The sequence below is a fragment of the Apis laboriosa genome, unplaced genomic scaffold, assembly GCF_014066325.1.
Source record: "Apis laboriosa isolate Shangri-la unplaced genomic scaffold, ASM1406632v1 scaffold167_cov148, whole genome shotgun sequence".
NCBI classification, from domain to species: Eukaryota; Metazoa; Arthropoda; class Insecta; order Hymenoptera; family Apidae; genus Apis; species Apis laboriosa.
The window spans coordinates 201,134-222,500 of record NW_025222122.1 but is presented as its reverse complement, the minus strand read 5'-3'; the positions used below and the strand labels follow the sequence as shown (position 1 = coordinate 222,500).

The following is a 21,367-nucleotide window of genomic DNA, read 5'->3' as shown; positions in this document are numbered from 1 at the left end:
CGAAATCGGCGTGGACCGAGCGTAAAATTACTGTTTCGGCCAACATTTACCCCGCCACTCGCGGGGGTAACGTTCGACTGGACAGCGACTCTGAATTGATTTCGTTTGAAATCCCATCCTCCATCTACCCTCCTACCTCTTCTACGTCCGCCACTCACTCTTCCCCTTCCTCTCTTTCTCTCTCGTCCAGGATCGTTGTTCACCACCCTCGGCCTTTCCCTTCTTCTCTCTCTCTCTCTCTCTCTCTCTCTCTCTCTCTCTCTCTCTCTCGCTCGCTCGCTCTCTCCCGCCTCCTCTCTTCTTCCTCGCATATTCCTCTCTATTTCCCTCTCCCCCTCATTCCCTCTCACTCTAACGCCCTCTTCCTCCCTCTTTTCCTCCCTCTCTTCGTTTTCGAATCTCATCCGGGCCTCTGACGCCTACGTACAGAGAGGCCGAGAGCAGGCGAAATGCATTTCGATCCGCACCATTTTCCTATCTGGTCGCATCTGCGTGTCCAGCCTCGAAATGGGGGAGGAGGGGGAGGAGGGGGAGGGGAAAAAAGAAGAGCGTAAGCACCGCCGCTGAAAAGGGGGGAGGGGGTAAAAAAAAAGGAGAAAGAGAGGGAAGAGGGAGACTCATTAGCCGGGGCAACGCGACACGGCGAGGCAGAGAAAGTGATGCTGCAATCAATAACCGGTGACGCTATTTCCCGATCCGTGCCCCCTTCGAAATTTCTGCAATTTCGCCACCCGATTGCGAAACAATGCCCGCCACGATTCACGCGCGCACCCGTTCCACAGGTTTCGCGCGCGTTATTTCTCTCCATCCAGGAATGACGCGACCAACCCCCCCTCCCTCGTTTGCTAAACACTCGCGACAACTTTTGAATTCGAGATTGCTCTTTAATTTCTTTTCTCTTTTTTTCCTCGGATGGACATGGACGTTATATTTTTTTTGGATTTATTTTTTGGAAAATCGTTCGTTTTTATTTTCTTCAATGAGAAGATTGAATTGATTGACAATTGTTCGAATTCGAAGCAAGGATAAATTTGAAATTGAATTCGATTGGATTCGTGATGATTTTTGGATCTTTTGGAAAAAAAAAAAAAAAAAAAAGGATCACGCGTGGACAAAGGTGGCAAAGTTGCTCGCGCCACCGTTCTCCATTCTCGCAATCGAGCGCGGATAGGAAAGTTGTGCCGGAAAGTTAGAAGCCGTCGATCATCGATATAATGTAAAACGCTACGACCAACGTGAGGCACATCAAAAGAGCGAATTGCAAAATAATAGAGCAACGCGGTTAGTTCAAAATTCAACGAACCCCGTCGATGAAGGCTGGTAATCAATGAACCTTATGCGGAACAAAGAGATCAATGAACGCGAATGACTCGATGATACCCGGCCAGAAGCAAAATAAACCCCGGGGCTCGTGAAACTGGACGAGAGAGATGAAGTGAAAAAGCTTGGTTTAAAAACAACACCTGAAAAAAAAGAGGGGAAGGCTGGGAAAAAGAGTAAAAAGAAAATGAAAAAAAAAAGAAAGAAAGAAAGAAAGAAAGAAAGAAAGAAAGAAAGAAAGAAAATGCGAGAGGAAAAAAAGAAAGACAAAGAGGGAAGGGATTCGTAGGAAATTCAACAACGAGGCGGCCCAACCGATAATATCCGTCGTCCATCCTCCGAAGACCGGGTAGAGGGTCGGTGTCACCGGTCCCGGCGCCACGTCATTCGATATTTTTGTCAGTAAAACGATATCAGGCAAATTGCATCTGTCCTTTACACCGTGGCTCCGAGCCAGATCAAACAGTGTTCGTCCCTGGATATTACTCTTCCCTCGCCGGTGGTAGCCAGGGTGCACTTTCTCGTTCGTATCCGGGCGTCGATCGAGTGCCTTTTTTTCACCGTGGATAGGAGCGTGCAATGAATTCAAAGATGCTCGGATAAGTTTTATCGCGTAATCATTTAATCGAAATATCGTACACCGTCGAAACGCATTTTCTCTCTCTCTCTCTTTTCATCGTTAATTACCTGTAGCGAAGAAATTATTTCGTCGCCGAAACTGTGCCTCCGTGAAACTCGTGAAGGACAGCGGCCATCGGGTTGTTAATGTTACCTTTAATTTGGCGCTCCTCCAAAAGAACTCATTCGAAGCGGGCGCGGAGGCCACGGAGCCTGGGCAATGGCCGTCGAAACGGGACTCTTATTGGCGTCGTATGTAAATCGCCCATATGCCGAGTCAGTTCTCTTGAGCGCATCGCGAGCATGCGGGCAAACGAGCGCACGCCAACCGCGACTATCTTACGACACGGTATACGGGCGACAAGTAGGCCGGTGTCGTTATTAAAGGAGTAGCAACGGACGTGTCGTACCAGAAGAAATTATGGAGGTTTCTATGTATTCTTTCGATATCGTGTATCGAACGATAACGAAGAAATAATTCGTAATAAATTACGTTGAGATCTTTCTAAGTATACAGATTTCACGTTTCTGGGAGCAAAGATCATGCCGATATGCATGATATATTAATTAGTATGTTTTCGAAGAAATTTTATTTCTCAAGATTTGTTGGAATAATTTTTTTCTCTTCCTTCCTGGATAATCATTCATATCAGAAATGGTATCGTTCACGAACTGTTAAATCTCGTGCTGCTCCAACATTTACGATATTCCTTCTCCTATCCCTCCCCGATGGCTGACAGTTGTCTACCAAATCCTATTTACTGTTACCCAACGGTCTATGTACACTAAAGATGCTGGGAGGGTGTCTATCACCCCTAGCTAACCTACTGCCCTACTGCCATGAGTCTCACCCCTGAAAGAGTCTCTCTCTCTCTCTCTCTCTCTCTCTCTCTAGTATCTCTTTCTTTCTTCCACGGTCTTTCACACGCTCTCCATCTCCCTTCGCGACAGAGCTCTTGCCTTTTTCCTCTTATTTATCCCCCTCCCCCTTCGTGCCACGTCGCCATCTTTCATCGCACGCTTAACGGCCTTTCGTAGATCGGATCACGAGATGATCTCACGATATTCCAAGGGACGAAGGGCGGCTGTATTTTTTTCAAAATTTCTCATACTCTTGGAAATCATCCCTTCGAATCTAATCGCTTCGAATTTATTGATCGAATTCTCCTATTATCTTAATGACAGTTATACGTGAAATTATTTGGAAAGAAACACAAAAATTACAAATTTCCAAAAATTGATCCGCTTCGGTATGAATAAAAATCCAAATGTATTGCTACATTTCAAAAACTATTCCTATCTAAGGAACGGTAAGAAAACGTGTCAAATTTTCACGAGAAGATCGAGCATTCGATGAAGGAGGGTGGAAGAAGGAAATAAAGAAGGCTGGAAAGCGATGGTTTCCTTGAAAAAAAAAAAAAAAAAATGGCGCGACCTAGACCCGCGCCACTATTTCGCGTATATACGGCTCTTTCGAGCTGCGGATCCGTAATGTGGTTTAGCGTGGCACGACAGGAGGTAAACTTGACGACAAAGAATTATTGATTTTTTTTTGAGCGGGTTGAACGAGTTGCTGGGCGGCTGAAGCGGTCCCGGTAGGGTATTCGACAAAGGATGTTTTCCGAGTCCCTAACCTAGGTAACCCTTCTCCTACGCTTATGCCGCGTGTGTACGTGTTTCCGTGTACCACCCGGACTCTCCGTGGCCCCGCTCTTGCCCCCGCGCGCGACGTGTGTGCCAGGGGTTCGTCCCACTCTCCTTCTCGCTCTTCGCTCCTCTTCGCCCATTTCCTTCTTTCTCTTCCGCCTGTCCTCTTTCCCCTCTCTTTTTCGTCTCTCGCTGCCCACACGCCGTGTGTACTCAGCCGATGCACCGAGGACTTAACCGCCTCATTGTCGTCCCAGCAGGCATCCGAGCTTCGGGACAGATGTGCAAAATTTAAGGTTAGAATACCAGAGGAATCGTCACCGGTGTCGAGAGCCAGCCTCTTTCGTGGTCCTCCTCGCGGTTAACGAGACGTGTCGATGACCGGCACGAGTCTCTTGTATTTCATAAATACGTACACACACGTATGCTTTCGTCGATCGATTCTTTCTTCGAGTCTATTCTTTTCTCTGTTATTCTACGCTATTGGGAATAGAGAAATTTTCCATCCTCAAGGATGGAAACTTTTCACGAATTTACTCGAGTTTGTACGTCACCAATAATTCCTTCCTCCTATCCCTCGAAACAGAACAACGATTCAATCCATCGATTCAACACCATTGAACTTTCGTAACACGTCGATGGCCATCGCTGTGCCATCACGGGCCCGCATCGTTCGTACGATACGTTCACGAAAGAATTAGTTGCGTCATAGAATAATCAACCTCTATAAAAAAATTCCGCTCCTCGTTCGAGTCTCGAGAATTAACCCGTGAATCCAAAAAATGTGCCCGATATAATTTAAGTAACGTTTCCCTCCCTCCCGACTCGATGATGAAATGATTGCATACGTGCACCAATCAAAGAGCACACTCGAACGGTTAACGGGCGAACGAGCCTTCGAACACTGCCACAGCCGAAGAAGGTCAAAGACCCCCAAGGAGGGAGGGGGGCGGGGGGAAGGGGTTCGAATTCCATGGTCAAGTAAGACGCTCAAGTATGCATCGTAGCGGAACCCGGTAATTGAACCATTAAAAATTCGCTCGATCCCTTAATCAAAGAATACGTTTAAAGCAAAGTGATGGACAACAGGGTCGGGGTACCACGCTCGTCTGACATCCCCTCCTCCCCCCTTTCCCCCCTTGCATCGTTGCATCGGCGAAAGGTACACCGGCGATGACAGAGCACCACCACCACCACCAACCCGAAGCTGAAAGTGCAGCCACGTTAGAGCTCGGTCTTTTTGGAGCACCGTACGCCCAAATAGTCTAGTCCAGGCTTTCGCACCTTATGCACGCGAGGCTGCACATGCATAGTGCAACAGCGGCCGGTGCATCGGTGGCGGCGGCTGAGGCGGCGGCGGCGGCGGCGGCTCGGCCGTCGGGGAGGGGGAGGAAAAAATCGATCGAATAAAAAAATGCTTGGCCGATGCCGACGTGTGACGAGGACGCGAATCGCGGCCGATAGGAGCCGAGGAGTGGAGGTGGAGGAGGACGAGGAGGACGGCGGCGGGGTTGAAGGAGGAGGGGTGGCGGTGGTGAAGGCGGACGGGGGCTTAGAGGTACGGGAGAGAGCAGAAGGAGGGATAGTCCGGGACCATTGAAGAGTGAAACCGCTCAAAGCAGCTGCCCCCGCCCCCCCTCTCTCCACCAACCTTTCACCCTCCTCCTCGCAAACTCCCCCCCTCCCTCCTCCTCCTCCCCGCTGATCCTCGCCCGCTTCGGCTTGTGCGCCCACCGATCCCAGAACCTCGACTCTCTCTTACTCCTCGTAAGCTTTGAAAAAGCCACCCCTCCAACATCGTATCGTACAGTATCCTACACCCACGCCCTCCCCCCTCGCCTTCTAACCGCTTCCTTCTCCTCTTTCTCGCACGCCAACCGACGTTTCGTTCGCCTCGCTCTGCGCGCTTTCCCTTAAGAGAAGCCGAAAAATACCGCGCCAAGAGCGAAGCCGCGTCGGAAGCGAAGGAAGGGAAGAAACCGGGTTACGTTTCTCTCGGGGGTTTGAGGTTCAGCGAGAGAGAGCGAACCTTTTTTTTTTTTTTTTTTTTTTTTTTTTTTTTTTTTTTTCGGACCAACTCTCGGTCCGTCTCTCGATGCTCGTTTTTTTTTAGGGTCGGTGCGCGGCTGCTTGTTGAACCGCGATTGCGGCCGCCATGGAACAACTTCCTGAATGAGGCGAGTCGCGTGGGTCCAGACCGGACAATTGCTCCGCATTCCCGCCGGCTCAACGCGTTCCGTTTGATTGTTTTCTTGTCCCCTGGTGTACGCGCCGGTTCGATACACGAGGACGTGGAGTCGAAATCTGCTCCACTACGGTGGACAGAGAACTATTCGTTTCGAGCAGTTGTGTTTTCTTTTTTTTCTTTTTTATTAATTCTCAGGTTTAAGGGGTTAATATAAACAGGCGAGGAGATAAATGAAATTATCTTTTCTCCGGTATACCGAGAAAATATGCAAATAGCGTAGTTATTCGATCTTCGAATGAATGGTGGCTCGCGCCAAGCCTCCTCTCCTCGCTCGTTCTAATACGCTCTTTGCATAATAAATTCGAACTCGAACGATTCGCATTAGCCGAGCGTGTGCCACACGCTCGAAGGCCAACTTCGTTCCGTATGTCTGTCCGTAGTCTCTGTCTGTGCCGACAGTGGTGATGCTCCCCGAAGCTTGACGTTAAGAGAATGAAAACGAGTTATCGAGGAGAAAAAGGGCGAGGATCGGCTAGGGGAGCCGCGTTGAAGGGGGCCGAAGGGGGGGGGGCTTCAAGGCTCCAGCCAGATGTAAAATAAAAGAAGAGAAAGAGAGAGAGAGAGAGAGAGAGAGAGAGAGAGAGAGAGAGAGAGAAAGAAGTGGGAAGGGGAGTCGAAAAGCAAGGGGCACACGAGGAGCGTGCATTGTAAGATCGGCGCGTGCGGCACGCGGAGCCTTCCTCTCCGCGTAAGTCTGTGCCCTGTGTCGTGTAGAACCCCCGTGTGTGTTCAGAACCGGGGCCCCCCTTCGCCCCTTCTGCCTTTTCGTGCCACCGTTTCTCTTGAGTTCTCTCTTTTATGAAGGGCGAGGGCCCAGGAGCTCATTGTCGGGGCCACATCTGCCGCGCGATCGCCCAACGATTGTCTCGCAAGCTTAGGAAACTTGCTCCTCGTCGGGAAAAAAAAAAAAAAGGTGGCTTAGCAGCCGGGGCACACGTACGTATACGATTCCCCTTTCGAGGGGATGACCAAGAAGGGGACGGCTGTTTTTCGTTGCCACGATGTAACTTTTGCCGAATGTCTATCTGCGCGTTAATAATTTTCACCAGTCATCTCGGTTGTAGAAAATTTGATTCAGAAGAAGGTATCGAGAAGCTAAGATTTTTTCCTTCTAAATTTAAAATATTTCATAGAGCTCGCATACATAAGAAAACGACTTTACCCGTCGTTAAAAAGAAACTCCAATAAACGATAATTGAAAATTTTCTCGTGACAAGGATAGCGAGTCTAAGATCCATTAGATTTCGTGAAATCTTATCGAACTTCCACTTTCTTTCGTTCCAAGAAAGGAACAGTGATTACGATTCCCTTTTGAAGTAATTTAAATTCTCGCGCAACCCCGCGAGAAAATGATCCAACTCGTCCACCCCTCCCCTTTTTTCTTCTTCAAGAAAAGTTTCACCGCCACGACTCGTCACCCCAACCGAAAGGCCGTGTACCGGATATTACCTCATCCTCGCGATCGACAAGATCGACGCAACGACCACCCTTAAACCGTCGCGGAAATAGCGGTCTCCGCTCGCGTGTGCGGAAGACGAAGAATGAAGTAATCACTTGTTAACTTGTGTGTTTTAATTACATGATTTTCCGGGGCCGCGGCCGCGCCGTCGTCGACAGAGAAGGAAGGCCGCCAAGGCAGCCACCCGAGTCGTCGTTTGCCGCCGCAAGTCTAGAGTACAGATGGCGTTAAAGTGTTAATTACTAATTAAGAAGGGTGCACAGGGTGCAGCATCAAGACCCTGCGCGACACCTTTTTGAACGCGCCCTCTGAATGGACGCTTACGCCCTGACGGGCAAACGCGTGTACTCACCCATCCATCCGCGCTCATGAGCCACCACGCAACCGCACACATCTGCGCGCTCACGCACACACCGCGCTCCGCGCGATCTGTTGCCCGGAAAGAGCAAGAAAGAGACAGAGGGAGAGAGGAGCATCCGTGGAAAGCGTGTGCTCGGTTGCACGCGACGACGTGAGACCCGATGCGATGCGATGCGATGCGATACGACGCGGCGCGACGCGTAACGCGCGCGCAAACACGTAAACAGGAGCGCGCAGACGCTTAATCCTCTCTCGTTATACGCACTTTCACGCCTCGTGCCCGTTACCCGTGAGGATAAAGTAGCGCGTGGCACGACGTTCCTCTCGAATTCTTTGCGAGCTTCTTCTTCCCTCCCTCCTCGCCTCGCGTCCGCGAGACGCGGTTTTTCCAAGCCCGCGTGCAACGCGCGACGCCATCGGCCACGCGCGCCACAAAGCGGCGGGGCCACGCCGTGAATTTATCCGCCCGGTGATGGCGGATGAATGGCCCCGGGTTCAACCTCGCCCACGATGTTTCTCTGTTAATTGTGCTGAACGCTACGGCTGTATTCTATAAACGGACCCGTTTCTGCCCGATGATAATTATAAGGTGAAAGGAGGCACCGCCGCTGGTAATAAGGAAACGCGAGGCTAATGTTCACCTTCTTCCCTTGTGTTCCAACGGTTAAATCCAACCCTCGAGCGTGTGGACTTTGGTTTCTTTTTTTCTTTCTTTTTTTTAGACCAGTTTTTAGTCGGTTTAGGAGTTGGGGCGAGGGTAAAGATTAAGTGAACGAAATTTTTAGCGTCTTTGTGGCTCGAAAGCCCCGGTGTTTGTCCCGGAATGGGGGCCCAAAGATCGTTGTGAGTAAGCAAGCTTAAAAAGGAAAAAAATCTCTCTTATTTAACAGTGTCTCTTTTCACGGAGTTTACAGAATGTTGTTTAAAAGCCCGCGTTTCGCAGGTTGGAATATTTTTATTACCCAACCCTGTTTGCATTAGTTAACGTTTCAAACTAGTATTTTAATCGTTTCAGTTGAATTCAAAGGAGGCGCGTTTAATCGTGCCATTTATCGTGCTAGCTTTATCGCGAAGCATTAATTACGTTAATATACGCAATTTCTAATACGTTAAATATTATTTTACACGGATCGTATCGAAAAAATCGTGATTCGAAAGGAGAGGTTTCTATTTTATCTCTCTCTAAAAATTCTCTCTCTCTCTCTCTCTCTCAAACGAAACTATCGGCACTCGAATGACGAATCGATCCCATAAATGGGATAAATGGGGGAAATTCAACCCCAAGATGGATATATTTAAAGGATGCAAAAGTTTGGTAGATCCCGAGGAACAGCTGTTTCACAAGAGGGGACAAAAAGGTTCCAAGGTGATCGAGCCCGCAGCCGACACTTTGCGAATCTTGGCGGATTGTCGACCGTTCCTTAAGCGTCTTCTCCCCTTCGAGAAAGAGAAAGAGAAAGAGAGAGAGAGAGTCGTTCGTGGGAAAGTTTCTGGCAAGAAAGCCGCGCGAGGGGTTGAGAGAGACTTTAAGGGTCAGCTCCGGTCTTGGGGAGCCGAGGTGTTCAGCATTGTCGAAGGTCGACCGACTTGGCATAACCGTTAAAAGGGAGCCGGCTGGCTGGCTTAAGGAGCACGATTGAAGATCTTTGAATAGAGGCGGGCAAAGGAGGAAGGGTGTAAGGCGAGAAGACGCGAGTCGTCGTTACGCCCCGAGTCACTTTACAGTCTGGAAACGCGCGGCCGATTTCTCGAGTCGCGCGCTTTTCCACGCCCCCTGTTTCCTACACCCCTGTTTGCCGAGTCAGAATGCAAATAGGTTTTCTTTATAGGAGAGGAAGCGGGAAGAAAGTCATACCGCGGCGCCCTTACGTCGAGAAACGAGGTTTCAAAACGAGGTTTGGTTTGGAACGCGGTTGAGAAGGGGAGGAAGGAAAGAAAGAAGCGTTATGCGTTTCTTCGGGAAAGGAAGGTTGAGAAAAGAAATTTGAATTTCGAAAAGAAAGTTTCGACACTTGGGATCGAGAGATGTTTTTTCTCGCGAATCGACCAAAGCGAAGAGTGGCGCGAAATTAAAAAAAAAAAAAAAAAAAGAAGAGAAACGTACAGCCAAGTGCTGATGTTCCCCCTTTTAATTAGTGCTCTCTCGGCCTATACGTGGCGTGGTATCCGTTTACAAAAGCAACGCGTCGAAACAGCAACCCGCTGATGATGAAGATCACGTCGTATGAAGAAGGAGGCGTCACGTCGACAGCCATCATTGCCATTAAACGCTTCAATACGCGGCGCCTCTGAAGCTCGTATTGTTGCCTCACCTGCGCCACAATACCGTGACGGAAAAAGGAATCGACGAATTTACGATTTTTTGTCGCGCTGCACCCCTTTGCGTATACTCGATACGGAAAGGATCGGCTGCGAGGACTCGAGGAATCCTCGAGGAGTGTTTCATTCAATAGTGGCCCCGAATGAGCACAAATCGCGCCCATCGACGATCGTGAAAAGAGAAATTAAAAGTTGAACCTAAGAAAGGAGAAGGAAAATGCGCTGTATAAATAAGGAGAGCAAAAAGAGAGAGAGAGAGAAACTATATATTAAAATTGCAGATAGACGATAATTGATTATACTTCTAACGTATACTTTTACTCTCCCTCCAGAATATTACACTTTTCGCGAGGTTAAGGATCGCGAAAAAACACGCGAGATAACGATTTCCGTTCGCGGCGAGAGCTAATTATTCCCTCCTCGAAGACACCCCGCATCTTCGCCTCCTTTCCAGCCTTCCTCTATCCCCTCTATCTCTCTTTTTATTATTTTTCTTTTTTTTTTTTTCGGTGGCAAAGGCAGCCTCTCGTAATTAGATGCTAATAATCAGCACCCTCCAGGAGGATCACGCTCTTTTCCTCACTCTCTTCCTCTCTCTCTCTCTCTCCTCTCTACGTCGCCCCGTCGTTGCAACGCGGGGCGCAAGAAAACCGGAGCCCCCTGAAGAGCTTATTATTATCCTAATTATACAATACTATAATGAATGACTGCGCGGCTCACCCTCCTAGCCCTTACTCTCACTATCTTCATCCTCACGGCTCTCCTTCTCTCTCCCTCTCACTCCGTTCCTCGCGATACCCCCTCCCTCTCGCTCCTTTTCCTTTCTTCTCTCGCTCACCGTTGCTCTTCTCCTCTGTGCACTTGGTGGCCGAAGAGTGGCAATTCTAGCACTCGGGCTTTTTTGTCAAACCGACTACGGAACTAGCGCCGTCTCCCTCGCTCCCTTACACCCTATTATGCGGCCAGCCTCGTCTCTCCTCCCTTCGTTCTCTCTCTCTCTCTCTGTCTCCTGGTGTCTGTTTTAATTAGGCACTTCGCGGAATATATATATATATGTATATACCGTATCTACCACGCGGTATCACGTAGATGTACATAAACCCGTGCCCGAGCCCGAGCCCGAGACCTAGCCCAGTCTGCCTACCGTACGTACACGTATCCCACCTATACTCGGCGATCCGACGAGCTTGAATGCGGTTGATGGGTGGTTGAGTAAGGATTATAGACGCAGGTGACACATACACGTTACCTCGGAGAGGCCTGAGGTTCGTAGGGGGTTGAGGGAGGGGGAGAGGGTGGCTCTCCGGCCCCGATGCGGGTGGGTGTTGGTGACGTCGGTTCAAGGAGACGTCGGTTGAAATAGAGTGACGGAGCCGCGAGATGGGAAGAGGCGCGAGATGGGGAGGGAGGAGGAGGAAGGAGAAGGAGGAGGACGACGCGTACACACACGTGAGGGCGTGCGAAAGGGAGAGCGGCCGCGAGAAAGGGAGAAAGTGAAGGCGGGTTAGGGAGGAGGAGGAGGGAGGGAGGGAGGGAGGGAGAGGGCGCAGGGGCGGCGGTGTAGAAGGGGAGCGGGACACGCGATTCTGCAGAGACACACACTCCTCTTTCAATTCTCCTCTCTCGTGTGCACAACCTTCTCTGACTGACTGCTGACTGATAAGAGCACGCGAAATTGTCTTAATTGGCGAGAGAGCCAATCTCGAGTGATCGAATGAGAAGAGGCTCTCTCTCGCGTCTCCGCTACCTGACTTCTACTACTATCACTGCTGCTGCTGCTGCTGCTGCTGCTGCTACTCGCCTTTCTTCTGGGCTGCTACTCGTCGTAGTAGGTCGCGTAGTAACCGCGACGCGCCAAGGATCCTATTGTTTTCTTTCGTTGGTTCGTACGGGCTCGATAGATCTCGATCCCCGGCTGTCTTTCGTTATCTGAAGCGTCATCGGCTCGTTGCTGGTCTTATCGATGGCTGAGCTTATTTAAAAAGAAACTTTCCCTCCCCCTCCTCCCCTTATCGGATCGAGAGGTGTTGTTAATGCGCGTAGATTGTTATCAACGCTTGATCGAAGGGATCGAGGGAAAGAAAAGGAGGGAAGGGTGGAGTCTCGCGAAAGAAATCTTTCCGTTGTTCGAACAGAAATAATTGTAAACTCGGATGAGTTAGTTACCTCTCGAGTAAGAAAGGAAACGAGGCATCTTCGAAAAGAGAAAGAGAGAGAGAGAGAATGGGGGATGGAAACACCGCTTAACGGAATATTCCTAGAAACGACGGATATGGAAACGGTCGATCCTCTGTGCTCCATGAGCCGTGCACGATCCCGCCAGGCGGAAGCAATCTTAAAAATTGCTCCCAGCGGCACCAAGCGAAGACCAAGACCCGAAGGTTTGAACCGGTTGCTTCGCATTGTCGAGCATTCAGGGATCTCGAGTTATACAAGCCGCGGTAGCACTACCCGCTCGTTGCTTTCCCGCTCAACCGTACTTCTTTGCATCCCCTCGGGATCCAAAGTGTAAGATCAACCTGACTGCCATTCTCGCTGCCGTTCCTGGCCTGCTACTCTAGGATACTACTCTTCCACCGTCGGGATCTCTCGCTTGCTCTGTTCAGCCAAAGGGTGAGGAGGAGAGGGAGAGGGAAAGATCGAGGAAAGAATGGAAAAATATTGCGAGCAAGTAGCAACCCGTCCTTTCTCCCTTCCCCACCTCGTCGCGTCAAGTCATTCCCGCGTTTTCCTCGCTCGACTTGTTCGTTCGTGGCGACGAAGAATGCGAGGCCGGCTTTCTTATTCGACGTCTTTCAGTGTTTCTTTTTTTTTTTTTTTTTTTTTGTTTCACCACCCATCCCCCTTTTTATTTTCTCTTATCCGTCGCGACGGTTCCGCGGTATCGCTCCGTTTTTTTCACGAATCGAGAGTAGAGTGGAAGGAGGACGTGAATGGAAAAAAAAAGAAAAAAGAAATACAATAACAACGTAACGTTGGAAGATAAGTCGTTAATAACGATTATATTTTTTTAAAACGAGGCTGTCGCAACAGTTTAATGAAAATTCGCTTATGCAAGCGAACGTTCTGAGATTATTCTATTTTCGGAAGAATTCTATATTCATCCCTGACATTTACTTTATTAACGGTCCACGGTTAAAAACTCGCGTTCCTTTGAAACATTTTCGATCCTGCCTGCCTGTTAGTTTTCCTATCGGAATTAATTGAACAAACTTCTTCTTAGAGATAGATATCCCGGGAGGGGAGAACGATGTAATAAAAGTATCAAAGGCGCCTCGCTTGTGTAACCACCGTCTTACCAGCCACCACACCTTTTTATTCACCCTTCTCGCTCGCGAAATAAAAAAAAAAAAAAAAAAAGAAAAGAAAAACGAACCAACGACATAAAAAAAAAAAGAAACTAACTCCGTCCGTCCTCGTTCAATTGAAAAAAATAATTATTTTCTTAATCAATGGCGGATTGAAGACGTCGCACAAAGGACCGGTTCAAAGTGGCGGCCTCGCCTCTGTGTCGTAAACCGTTTCCTTTCCCGAGTTTTCGGTGAGATCCATCGAAGCGAAGCCACCCCTTGGTGCCGCCCCTTCACGGTTTCTCCGCGCGAAAGCTTGGGTCACTATTACTATACAAATTACCCGCCAATTAGTGACTTGTGCTTGTTTAACTGCGTTAATTAATGAACGTAAAACGGCAAACTTCGCGTCGGGAGCGCAATTTTATTTTCTCTCTCTCTCTCTCTCTCTTTTTTTCCTTCTTTCCTCCTCCTCCTCCTTTGCGAGAAAAGGAGAGAGAAAACGAGCGCGTGTATCGCGCGATCCCGCGGCGTTTGTAAGTACACGGCCGCACTCGTTCATGCTTGTCTGTAAACGTCGGCGGTTGCCTCTGCGAGGGTGTCGAGGTCTTCTTGGACGATACAGTGTAACACGTTCTTAATAGTCTCTTTGAACCGCGTCGCTTGCCAGCCGACGAGGAGTTGTACACACCTCTTTGCGACTCTCTCTCTCTCTCTCCCTCCCTCCTTCCTCCTTCTTCGTCTTCTTCTGCGCCGCTTCCGCGTCAGACCACTTTCAATATCGACCCCCCCTTAATTAATTATCGGTAGTGCATTAGCATTCTACGTTACGCGAGTATCAACATGGCGCCCGCCAACTTTCGAAGAAAATATATTTTAAATCATCCCCTCCTCTTCCTCTTCCTCCTTCTTTTTAATTCGAAGCGAATTAATACGAGGATGTATCTTTGTTGGAGAAATGACGGATTTTGCGATGATTGTTAAGTTGTTAAATGTTTTAATAATTCTGTTGACAATGCTTTAAATTTGATAGCCAATTTTCTCTGGATATCTAGGTACTTGATAGAAAAATAATCTTAAAAGATGTTAAAAGATCAAAGCATTCCCGGATTTCAACAATTTTTCTATGGAATTTAAGGATTTAAAAGAATTGTAATTTTCAGCCCGTCGTTTATTATCTATCAAGATCGATTCTAAAATTATTGATCGGATGATTAATTTATCGTCACTTTTTCAGGGAGTTCTACTACATCCAAATGGAGAAATACGCGAGGCAAGCTGTTTCGGAAGGTGTGAAGAACGCGGATGACCTACGAGTTGGGGGTGACTCGGAAATCTATCGAGTTCTGAACCTTCATTACAACAGAAACAACCACATTGAGGTAAAGATCTTGAAGTATAATCCATCAATTATACTTCACTCGTCGAATCTTACGCGTATCTTAACAAATAACTCGCAAAATTATTTCAAGAAAAATAGGTTTAACCTTTCACCTATTTTCCCCTCCCTGATATTCTCAATTTAACAACGAAAATATTCCGACATTAAATACGCCCTTAAAATACCACTTCGCAAAGAAACAAAGAAACGATGCCGATCGTCAACCACCTGCGCACCCCATGATTCGCCAATCAAATTTCCGCGTCGGAATCGAGCTGTCAGAGTCGAAATTTCGATGGGAGAGAGAAAATTGGCCGGGAGTCGGAGACAGCCGCGCGACCGGCGCAATTATTCGGCGGTCGGCCATGACCGCGCCACCGTTACCTCGCCTTTCTCATCTCGCGGAACGCTTTTAAAACGAATTCGAGTTTGGTTTGTGTCCGTATGGAGCGGCGCGTGTTGCAAATCACTCGTATTCGTCTCTTACTTTCCCATTGTGGGGCGCAATTTACTTTCGCCACGGCGTAACGACCGTTGATTGTATTTGCAGCGGCGGCGGCGGCGGCAGGCGACGGGCGCGCACACGTAAAGCAGCTATTTAATATTATTTAACGAGTCTCCTGGTGAAACCTGGAGTCTCCATTCTTACGGGCCCAGGTCACAATTGCCGCCCGCTTGACGCGTAATTAATTACTCGTGTTCGTTAATAACCCAAACGTACTAATTATAAGTGGTAACTCTTGGCACGGCCGCTCGTTAAGCGATACACGCGCGTAACATCGCTTTAATACTTCGGATGACGCGGGTGAACTCCTTCGGTGAACCGTAATGAGCGGCGAGAAATTATCTTTTCCCCTTTCTCCTTTTCGCGCCGAACACACTCACAGATTTTTCTCATTAGCTTAAACTACTTGATTGATCCCTTGACAGGAATCTAATTTTATGCGCTTGCGCGTAATTTATTTCGCGTTCTATAATTAGGGAACGATTAGATTCTTATATACGTATATATACGTACGTTTTTCGTACGTGACTGGATAATAAAAATTCAATTTACTTTCAAATCAGAAGTTTTTCTCGAAATCGACTCAAACTCCTCGATGTACCATTAATAGGGATCGTTATATATCGATATCTTCTCATAGGTAGACGTATCTGTCTATGCGATTCATCGTAAAATTCGATTAAAATTGGAAAAACTTTAAACCGCTGTAACTTTCAAGTTAATGAGCTTTTTCGATTGGCCAAAGATCGTTGGAAGCGCGGGACCTTCCCCTTTAAAACGCTTTTTGAATTATCCCGATACGACTTCCGGTTCCCGAGATATCGTCGTGTAAAGAGAAGGGTAATTTTTAATCGTTTACTATCTTCGTCCTTGTCGTCTTATTCGGAAGTCTCGCTCGCGCCTCGTCTCGCTGACTTATCTCAAACGGCAGACGAGCGCCAGACGCGATTCCTAGAAAAACGTAGCACGCGATTCCTAGAAAAAAATATAGGTCGCGGTTTCATTCATTTTCCTCGTCGCCTCGTCTTAAGTATTACGAAAACTTTGAATCGCTATATCTCGGCCCCGGATCGAGATATCGGGATAAAACAAAAAGCGATTTCAACGGTATCGTTTCCTCTATTATCCGCGCAATTTTTGATCACCAAATTTTTAATCCCTTCTCACGAAAATTTGAATTTTCATTCGTTCACTTTACAAGAATACACATAATCTCTGTTGTGATACAACATTTTCTATGTAAGTATCCGCGTAATATATTTGAATACGTAATTTTTATCCGCATAAAAATCTGCGACGATATACAGATATAGATAAGTATAATAGGAAGTGGTCGACGGGAAAAATTGACAATGTTGGATGGGATTTACAGGTGCCGAGCAACTTCAGGTACGTCGTCGAGCAAACGTTAAAAGAATTTTTCAAGGCGATTCAAGGTGGCAAGGACACCGAGCAGAGCTGGAAAAAGTCCATCTACAAAGTGATCTCGAGGCTGGACGACCCGGTGCCGGAGTACTTCAAGACCCCGAACTTCCTGCAGCAGCTCGGTTAAATCAGGAGGTCGCGTGGCTCTTGCTCTTCGTGGTGCGCGGGCTCATCAGCGCTCGTCGGCTCCCGGTAATAACCAAGAAACCGAAAAAAGAGAGAGAGAGAGAGAGAGAAAAAGGAAGAAGTAATAATAATAATAACGATAGCGAATGAAGGAACGGTCAGCGAAAGAAGGATCGCATCCGCCAGGAGGTACACGTCCTTCGCGTAAAGCGCGTTCAGGTATCCTTAAACTAACATATCGCAGAACGAGCGTGAGAGAGAACGTGAGAGAGAGAGAGGGAGAGAGAGAAAGCGAGAGAGAGAGAGAGAGAGAAACAGAGAAAGAGAGAAAGCGAAAGAGAGAAAGAGAGAGAGAGAGACAACTGAGAGAAAGTTAGGGAGATTAGAGAAGAGGGAGGATTACACACACACACACACAGCGTAGTTCAAGGGAGGAACGAAACGACACGACGAAACGACGCGACGTACGGAGGCATCGATCATCATCAAATGGAACGATGAGGAGTGCCGACGAAGGATCAGGCTGTGACCTAATCACGAGACAACAAGTGTCCACAAGCGGGATAATGGGTGGATAATTTAATTCAAATAATAGCTTCGTGCCTTTATTAATAATACCCGATCGGGATTCTCGATCGGGACTCTCGAGTTACTAGCGAGGCCACGAACTGTCCACCCTATCCCCGCACGTGGACGAACACACGCCCGACAATTCGAGACGACAAGTCTTGAAAGGAGGAGGAGAAGAAGAAGAAGAAAAAGAAGAAGAAGAAGAAGAAGAAGGAGGAGGAGGAGGAGGAGAAGAAGAACGAGAACGAGGACGAAAGCGTGGTCAACGAACGGCAAGGAATTTTACACACAACACAAATATAAATAATACACACAGCTATATTCGAGCTATATATATATTGTCAACTATATATATTGTTTTCGATTTGTTGCGTTACGCGAGTTCACCGATTGAAAATCGCCTAATTTTTAAGTGGCATACACATACACGCGGTTTTCCCCCCTCCCCCCGATTTAGGGGGGAGAGCATTTTAATAGGGGAGCGTATAATAATAATAATAATTAATCCCGCGACGACGGGCGACGAGGGGGTGGCTTTCGTTCGAGCGAAACGTTGACGAGGTGTGCCTATATAACGAAAACGATATATTATATATATACATATATATATATTTGTCCATGTTTCTAGAAGAAGAGTGGAGAGACCGATCGATGATGATAATTATTATCAATAATAATGATGTATATGATGTGATGGGCGAGAGATCCGCTGGACGGATCCTCCGCAGCTTCCCGTTGAGAGGCAGAAGAGGAACCCTTCTCGTGGATCTTCCAAGAGGGGAACGGCTCGGAACGGACGGCGTCCATGTTGCCCCTTCGTTTCGAGCCGTTTTCTAACAACTAGCTAACGGAACAACGATGGCCAGTTTCACTCGGCATTCGTCGAACTGTGTGTGTGTACCTCGTCGCGGTCCTTTTTTTTTCTTTTCTTTTCTTTTTCATTTTTCATTCTTTGCGTACCAAAAAAAAAAAAAAAGAAAAAAAAAAGAAAAAGAAAAAGCGTACCTCGCGATTCGATCGAGCGCACCACCCTCCTTTGAACGTCGTCTCGGTGGCGATCATATATTCTATCGCGCGATCACTGCAACAACAACACGCTCACGGGCTCAGGTTGAGCCTGGATGATTTTGTTGTTTCGTGAACAAGATGTATCGTAGAATGGCGGTTCGTAAACGAATCGACGGGAACGAAACCCAACGTTTTCTTTTCTCTTGAATGGAAATTTTTTTTTTTTTTTTTTTTCTGATATTATTTCGCAAGCAAAAGTTAAACCACACCTGTGCGACGTGTCATCATCACGCGCACAGGTCGATCAGGATATATAAATCATTTTTCTCTTAAGTTGTACATATATACATATGTTTCTCTTCTCTTTTGTCTTAGCACCATGTCGAAGAACGCGTATTTCGAAATCTCGAATATGTTTTGATTCTATTCAACGATATTGAAATTCGAAACATCCGACGGTGAACATTCCTAGCGGCGATAGCTTCGTGAAAAAATTCCATGAAATTCGGACGAGCGTGACGCTGGAAACGCGATGGAACCCGGCGATGCTCTGACCGATGATCGCGAAGCGAACGTCGATTTAGCTTAGCAACAAAGAAAAAAAAAAAGAAAAGTAATAGTAATAATAATTCTCTGTCGTTGTATTTTCTCTCGGCTCGAAATTCGCTCGCCGACAGGGGAACGAAAACGGAAGAGATCGTAACGGAGAGAGACCGCGTTTCATTCGAAACGAGAAGAGCACGGTGCAAAAAAAAAATTCGTATTCGCGCGTAAATAAGATGAAAAGAAAAAAAAAGAAGAAAAAGAAAAAATTACGTAGAGATGTTTTTATGATTAACTGATTTAATTGATAGTATATAAACGAGGTTTAGGCTAGTCGCAGTGACAGGAGTACGAGTAACAGGGACGACAACAGGGAGGGGCGAACGAACGCGTAAAATGCACGAGATAATTTTAAACGAACTTAAACCGAGCACCGGCGATTTTTATTTTATTTCGACGGGAATGAATGAACAGTCTCGAAGAGATACTTTCATTAGAATTGGGAAAAGAATCGATATGACAAATTATTATATAATCATCGAGTAAAGAGGGAGAGGTGGGGAGATATATAAATTGATATGAATAAGATGAAAAGACTAAACACTTCAAAAATTAATAGAAAAAGAAGAAGAAGAAAAAAAAAGAACAATCCACGCCGGTGCGTAACTATTTAAAGTAGATTATATTTAAAAAAAAAAACATATATATATATATATATATACATACATATGAAAAATTGAATATAATATATACATATATATATATATATGTATAATTATATAAAATTACATGTATATATATTAGGCATATAAAAACAAAAGACGGATGTTGGCGCGATTAAAATTGCGTAAGGAATGTGTGACAGAGGGTTAGACACCCACGCCTCCCTTATTCCACTTGTACCCGACCTATTGCACACGACACTCGCGCGCGTGCTCATTCAAACACACACATACACACACACACACACACACAGCACATACTTTATACGATGTATTACACCCGTTTTCACACGTTGTACATTATCACGTACACGCATATGAACACAAGCAAATAGGGATTTGAATTCATTGCAGATATTTATGATATGTGTTCTCTTAATATGAACGTTTTCTTTTTTTTTTTCCACCCCCACTCCCACAACCGGTATATAAATGGTGATGTAGATAATTTACCGTGTAATGATTATTATAATTATACATATACGTCTCGAGTGGTAGCGAGCCCTTGTAAGTTAGTAACCTAATTACTTTTTCACCCTTACTACCACTATAATTATAGGTATTACGTGCACTATTATTATTGAAATTATTATTATTATTATTATTATTATTATTGATATTATTATTATATTATTATTATCAGTACTATTATTATTATTATGTTATGTATATTATATGACGATTTTGTTTAAATCATGATTATTATAGTGATTATCGGTAATCATTGATTCAATTTGTTTGGATTTATGTAATTAATGCCCTGTTTCAACGCGATGTTTTTCCTGTTCGTAATTCCCCCCGCCCCCTATTAATTGCGTTCATCATTTTTATTCTCCCGTTCTTTTGCCCGGAAAAGACGAAACAAACCCTCGTCTCCACGTCCTCCTCCTTTCTTATTCAATAATAATGTTTTCATTATTAGTTATTATTGTATTTAGTTATTGTATCACGACGATCATTATCCTTTATTATTATCATTATTATTACGATTATTATTATTATTATTATTATTATTATTATTATTATTATTATTATTATTATTATTATTATTATTATTATTACGATTAAGTACGAGTTACACAGTGTGTACATGGCAGAGAGGAAGAGAGGAAATAAAAAAGAAAGAAAGAAAGAAAGAAAGAAAGAAAGAAAGAAAGAAAGAAAGAGACACACGTACGTACACGTATACATTATACACACACGTTTCTGTAAGCGGTGAGTCTTAACCTAGTCACAAGTCACTAATGTTTTTAATTTTAATCGATCGATTTATTGATTATTATTTTATTTATTATTTACGAAGAATAAAAACGAACTCACATTGGACTCTAAGTTGTCTCCTTTTACTTTTTCTTTTCTTTTTTTAAACCGGGACGCCATTTTTATTTCGTTATTTCACGCGCTACCCCATTCCCTATACATAGATAGACAACCACCACCATTTCACCGTCACTTGAACAGATATCACCGTAATAGATTACGCGACCATACATCCTGTTCTCGCCAAAAAAGAAAAAAACAAAAAAAAAAAAAAAAAAAANAAAAAAAAAAAAAAAAAAAAAAAAAAAAAAACAAAAAAAAAAAGGAAAAGGAAAAAATTCAAATCCCTCACACGAAGAGAACCGAACAGATTCGAATGGAACACCCTTGCGAATCGTCTCGAGCTCAGAAACACATTCGACTGCCGCGTTCGACCCGGCCTACCTTACGATCCAAAAATTGCCGAAACGAGTCTGAAACGAGTCTCCCGTTTCGGAGCACGAACGCGGGCGACGCGTCTCAGCCGGAAATTTTCGACGGTTTCGAGTCGCGACGGAGACTCGAAA

The 21,367-nt window shown here is 45.9% G+C and overlaps 1 protein-coding gene across 2 annotated transcripts in view; it reads left to right on the top strand.

Annotated features, from left to right (window-relative positions):
• The window catches only part of LOC122710943 (homeobox protein prospero-like), a 42,221-nt gene extending 21,354 nt beyond the window's left edge, over nt 1-20,867 (top strand). For both annotated transcript variants that reach the window (XM_043929213.1, XM_043929212.1), the window contains exons 4-5: nt 14,499-14,643; nt 16,520-20,867. In XM_043929213.1, the coding sequence (XP_043785148.1) occupies nt 14,499-14,643; nt 16,520-16,699 (325 nt within the window). In that variant the 3' untranslated portion in view covers nt 16,700-20,867. The remainder of the gene's footprint in view (nt 1-14,498; nt 14,644-16,519) is intronic.
• The last annotated feature ends 500 nt before the right edge of the window (nt 20,868-21,367 follow it).